This window comes from Marmota monax, unplaced genomic scaffold, assembly GCF_021218885.2.
Source record: "Marmota monax isolate L192 unplaced genomic scaffold, Marmota_monax_Labrador192_F-V1.1 WCK01_AAM20220418_F8-fsc00285, whole genome shotgun sequence".
In the NCBI taxonomy this organism is placed as follows: Eukaryota; Metazoa; Chordata; class Mammalia; order Rodentia; family Sciuridae; genus Marmota; species Marmota monax.
Window position 1 is genome coordinate 1,222,762 of NW_026695045.1, and position 6,000 is coordinate 1,228,761.

The 6,000-nt window shown below is 49.8% G+C and overlaps 1 protein-coding gene across 2 annotated transcripts in view; it reads left to right on the forward strand.

The window, feature by feature from the left end:
- The window catches only part of Ern1 (endoplasmic reticulum to nucleus signaling 1), an 86,691-nt gene extending 80,932 nt beyond the window's left edge, over positions 1-5,759 (forward strand). For both annotated transcript variants that reach the window (XM_046427735.2, XM_046427734.2), the window contains 2 exons: positions 298-365; positions 1,261-5,759. In XM_046427735.2, the coding sequence (XP_046283691.1) occupies positions 298-365; positions 1,261-1,473 (281 nt within the window). In that variant the 3' untranslated portion in view covers positions 1,474-5,759. The remainder of the gene's footprint in view (positions 1-297; positions 366-1,260) is intronic.
- Positions 5,760-6,000: the final 241 nt, after the last annotated feature.

The following is a 6,000-nucleotide window of genomic DNA, read 5'->3' on the forward strand; positions in this document are numbered from 1 at the left end:
CCTCGGGTTTGAGACTCTGTGGGGTTTGGGTGTGGTCATACTGATGTGTTTGATGTTTGATCTTAGAGTGACAGGTTAATGATAGTGACTGGGGGTCATTTCTGATCTGGTTGCAACCTTGAGGTGACTTCATGCTAATGCAACCCTCAGATATGAGGTGGGGCATCTCCTCCTATGACTATAAATAAAGTGATGTCACATTTCAGTCCAGTTGCTTAATCCCCAGGACTCTAAGAATTGTTTTCTTTTAAAAATTTGTTAATTTCTTAGCCATTTCATTCCTTAATGTTTTTCTAGATCTGCGTAAATTCAGAACCTACAAAGGTGGCTCCGTCAGAGATCTCCTTCGAGCCATGAGAAATAAGGTGAAGGGCTTGTGGGTGCTGGGAGGGGAGGTGGCCACACAAGGCACCTACCTCTTTTGATCTGTCCCTACAAGTCCTTTCCTCATGCTGGTTTCCGGCTCTCAGAGGCTGGACTTGACAAGTTAGAGGCTATTTCTTCCCTCATACGGGTCTTTTTTCTCCAGGGACGTTGAGGTACAGGGTTAAGCTCTGGGGAGCAGCCTCTCTGAGCTGTGTCCTTCATGGTCTCTCTGCTGACTCCCATACCCTCTGACTGACAGCCACCATACAAACACTATAACAGAGACACTCTGGGCACCTTCTCACACAGGGTCTGGTCTCCAGGGATTCAGGGAGGGGGTCTTTCTTGTCTTTAGGGGGCCTAGGGGTGGTTTTGGCCTGTGCTGTCACCAGGTAGCCTTCAAACAGGGCCCAACCCCAGGCACAGAAGTCTCCATGCCTTGTGGGATAGACACTTCAATTCTAGGTGACTTTATTCCACTTGCAGCTGCCAGGACCTTCTCTTGGTCCTGACCCTCATGGGAAGCCTGTGTACCTACTGCCCCTGCCGCTCCAGTGTGAGGCTCTACCTGTTGTCCCCAGGCTGGACCTCATTTGCTTTTTTTTTTTACTAATACTTTTTAGTTATAGATGGACACAATACCTCTATTTTATTTGTTTATTTTATTTTTATGTGGTGCTAAGGCTTGAACCCAGTGCCTCACACGTGCTAGGCAAATACTCTGCCACAGAGCCGCGACCCCAGCCCCCTCGCTTGCTTCGAGGCCTCTTTCTAAAGGAGGGGAGGGAGGCAGGACGATTGGGATGGACTGTGGGATGTGCCTTTCCTGTATAGAGAAGCAGCCAGCACTGTGTCTTCTAGCTGCTAACCCTCTGTGTCTGCCTCCCTCTGCAGAAACACCACTACCGGGAGCTCCCAGTGGAGGTGCGGGAGACTCTGGGCTCCCTTCCCGACGACTTTGTGCGCTACTTCACCTCCCGCTTCCCCCACCTCCTCTCACACACCTACCGGGCCATGGAGCTGTGCAGCCACGAGAGACTCTTCCAGCCCTACTACTTCCACGAGCCCCTGGAGCCCCAGCCCCCAGTGACTCCAGATGCCCTCTGACCAGGGCAGTCCCTCCATTCTGGTGACCCAGCTGTGACTGCAGACCTGGTCTCTGCAGTCCAGAGCTTGATGCCTCCCAGCTTAGCAGGGAGACCAGGCTTCCCAAACCAAGTGCCTTGAGCTGCCCACTCTGCAGCCAGCAGACGATAATGCTGACCCCAAGAAGTGGGAGAGGTGGTCCTCATGACCTATAGGAAACTAGGAGGATGCTGGCCCTGAAAGCTTTGTAGCCCAAGGATGTCTGCAAAGGAGGCTGTGAAAGGAGCACCGCTGACCCTCTGCTGGTTGGACTCACTTCAGCTTGTCTCTTTTTATAATTCCTACTTGATGTCAGCTGAGGGCCTTTCAGGAGGGGAGCAGAGGAATTCTGTGTGGCCTGCAGGCTGAGACCAGCTAGGCTGGGATGCAGGAAGTGCAGCCTCTGCTAGAGTGGGCTAGAGAGGTGAGGAGTGCTGAGGAGGAGGACGTTTGGAGATGTTCTCCTGGGGAAAAGGAACCTCATCACAGATGCAGCCAGAGGCTCCTTGGCTACTGGTAGCAGTGTTTCCCCAGGCAGCAAAGCCATGAGCATGGGGCGTAAAGTTAGGGCCATGCACGTGGGCAGCTGAGGTGTATCTAGTCTCTGGAAATGAAGAGGACACTCTGTTCTGGAGGCTGCAGTTGGCAGCGTACCAGGGCCTGAATGGAGGCCCTGAGGTGGATTGTGTCCTGGGCCATTTGGGGCCAGAGGGGAAGAGTTCCCTAGCCATCAAGGAGGGCAGCTAACACCAGACAGGGACAGGCCCTCAGGAGCAGAGGGGAGCCACTGAATGGGAGCCTCCTGGCTATGCATAGAAGACCCTGAGCCAGGTAGCCTTAGGGTCAGCAGATCAGGATGCACGTGGTGAGTGAGAGCCTGTAGCTGGGAGCCAAGCCCAGGGTCATGTGGGCTTTGTGGGCCAGCTTTCGTATTTCTCTTGGCAAATCTTAATCTATTTTGATCATACTGTAGAATGTTATATTAGCATAAGTAAGCGAAACTTAACTTGAGACTTGCTCATGAGGAAGAAATGCAAGATATCTTCTATTTTGTGTGGTACCAAAAATCATCATCCTCTTGAGAGTGTTCCCATGTAGACCATTTTCTCCAATGCTGAAGAGCAAAACATTCTAGTAACACTGTAAATGTACTAATGTCAAAGTAATGTTCCCTAAATTATGTCAGTACCTTTTTTCCCCTAAAATCAATCAATATTCATTTCTAACTTTAGTTTCAGTTAAAACTTCTGTCTTTTCCCTCCCGAGAGCTTAGAGGTTACGGTGCAGTCAGGGTCCGCGGCGGGGAGAATGTTCTGTGGGAACTTCCTGCAGCTCCTGGTCTGCTGAGTGTCCAGCCACTCCACGTCAGAGCAGCACTGTCAGCTTTACGCAGCCACAGGGTGCTGCTTCCCATGAGAGGTTTTCTGCTTCTGTTCACATTAGGTCGCTTACCCAAAGTTTATTCTGCCTTTCTATTCAGTTTCCTTGCTTTCTTAATGACTAAAGTGGCCTTTTTCTTAATGTAACCCTACATCTTTAACCTCATGGAGAACCCGCATATGACCTTAGAGCCTGGGCACTCTGGTTGGCTCCCTGGTGTCTCCTGTCACATAGTCAGGAACACAGCCGGCTCTGTCCCCTGTACCTGATCTGCCTTCACAGTGCTCTCTGTAGACTTGTACAGGTCACTTTGCTAGTGAGTCCAAGAGGTGACAGCCCGAAAAAGCATCAGGAGTGGAGCAGGTGCCACACATGATCTAACAGGACTCCCTGCTGCTGGGGCTGCCGCTCGCCTCCTTCTCCTGGCTGGTTTTCCCTTCGGGAAGTACCCAGACAGCTTCTTGTGGCCTGCTGTGGCATCATCTCCCTGTTTTAGCCCAACTTACTGAGAGACAGCTTTTTCAGATGCCTTTTCCACTCAACAGATAGATGATCTGCTAACCACCCAAATTCCTCAAACCCTTTACCCAGCACATTTTATTTTAGCACTTACTGTGTTGCACTGGGCAGGACACAGGTGCCAGAGAAAGAGATGAGCCAGATAGGCACAGCCCGCCTTCCCAGAGCTGCTTGTGAGAGTCACCCACAAAGACATCAGTGCTACGAAGAAACCCCAGCAGTGGGGAAGGATGTGCGTTTGGGGTTTGCACCTCTGCCTTAAAATTGCCCCCATCTCAGAGTCCATGGGCTCTGGCCAGGTCACCATCCCTCTGTTCTCTCTTCTCATCTCTAGGGACTCAGGCACTTGTTTTGAAAACACCTGGGCATCATCTGGTGAATCCAATTTGAGTCTAGAATTCCAGTTTCCCATTTTGCTCAGCAAGGAGGAGGTTGTCTGAGGCAGAACGGCTCCGCAGCACTGTACATCTTTAGTCCAAGTCATGAGGCCTCTGTGATTCCCAGAAGGCTGCTCAGCTTTTTAGAAGTCTGCTGTCTTCACCTTTAAGACAGAATTGAGTTGCATCTGTTAGGAATCAGAGGTCCCTGTATTTCGTTTAAATCTGTCTTGGACTGTGTGTGAAGCCTCTCTTGCCCATGAGCCACGTTTCTCTTGCTGCTTCTTAAGTCTTTTGTCTCCGTTTTTGAAGAGCACCACGTATCCATCATTAGGCACCAAAGCATTGGCACTCAGAGGAACGCCGTTATCACTCAGCAGGGCATCTGGTGGCTGAAGGTGAAATCCACGTGAAAGTGCCCTGCTCTCACTGCAGCGGCTGTCACAGGCTCTTCATGGAGACAGCACTGGACAGTTACAGACCCATATTGGGTTGGAGGTCTGCAGGGCAGGGGGTCCAGGGAAGTGCTTTCTTTCCACCAACCCTGGAGGATTGGTTCTTGTCAGGGTTGACCTGAGCCTGTGGAGGGGCGTTGTGTGAATGTGATTCATTATGGATGGCAGGTCTTTCTTGCCCCAGTAAAAGAGTAACTGGCTGTTGAGGTGAACTCCACGCAGAAGCAGCCCCTCGGGTTGCTGGGCCCTCCCCTCCTGGCTGCTTCTTTTCAGCAGCTGGGCTTTGGCCAGGTGTGGTTTTGCCCACTGTTCATCCTCCACCCGTTCATTAGATCCTTGTCTGTCTGCTCCTTGTTCATTTCCTTCAGTCAATCATTGGTTAGAAGGTGCTAGAAGAGCCAGCACAGTAGCCCTTCTCTTTGATTTCTGAAACCACTCTTCTCTTGCTCATCCCTCCACATCCGGGAGCAGTGGTGTCAGTTGGGTGTTCCTGGCAGAAGGTCCTGGGCCTCTGTGCAGGAAGCCCACATCACCCCAGTTCCCCCAGTCGGGCCATTATCTTGTCAGCCAAAGTATCTGTCTCTTCTTATTCTTTGTTTTCTTTATAAAATAGTGATTTCCTGTGAGTAACTCTGGTTCCAGTTTTATGTGTAGACATCTAAGTCCTTTCTGTATTCATTGGAAAGCCACAAAAGACACCTCTGTGGCTGGGGAGACGGCTCAGTGGTAGCACGCTTGCCTTGCATGCAAAATGGCCCTGAGTGTCATCCCCAGCCCACAAAAATAAACAAAGGACGCATCTGCCATGAGCCTCCCCCTGGAGCAGCCTTAACCAACACTGCCAGCCAAAGTTCCCACCTGGGCCTCTCCTGCTCTCCATGTTGGTGGGTACAGTATTCCTTCCCAGTGTCCCTAAAGCTGTGACGGGGGAGTCCCCACTCACCTAAGCATTACTGGTCAACTATGCGGCATTCTCACATGCAGACGTTGTGTAGTGTTCTTTTTGCAATGACCTATTTATTGAACCTATTTATATTTATTTAATTTTTACTCTGAAGTATATCCAGTCACGGTTGCACTTGCTTAGAGCACATCATCTGTTTGGACAGTGCCCCTGACCAATTCAAAACTGGAAAAGGAAGAGTCCTACTTATCCTTCCATGGACGGATGCCTTACAGTAGTCTTGTCTTTTAAGGGTGAATAATTTGGTCGGGGTAAGTTGTTAATTTTTAGATGATTTTTTTTTAAATCTGTGCCACCATGTCTTCTCTGTGGATGGTTTAATGTTTGGTTGGTATGTGTTAATTGTGTGGTACAATCCTTTTTGTGGAATCTTAAAAATTTTTTTAGCTTTATATTTTATAAAATGCCAGATTGTACAACTTTTAAGTGTATTTTTAAAGCTTGATGATCTGAGGGTCATTATCTGAGTTAACGGCCTATTTTCGTACCTCTTGTACAGTTTTATAATCTGCTGATTGATGATGGCATCTTACGTCAAGCCAACCACAAATAAAGGTAGTTTTAGATTTGGGAGTTGGTGTATTTTCTTAGGGACTTGAGCCCAGCTCACAGGCAGGGGCTCCTCCTGCTGTCTTCTGAGGGGCAGGCTCCATGAGGCCTGAGCAGCTGGCCCAACAGCAGGACCCAGGGCCTGGAGCACCCTTTGGGGGCAGTTTGTGGGAAAAGCTTACCTGAAATGTTGCTGAAGTCCCCAAAAGTAGTATTTGGGCTGCATTTTTAGGAATGTGGCCAGTGAGAAGTCGGCTCCAAAGCG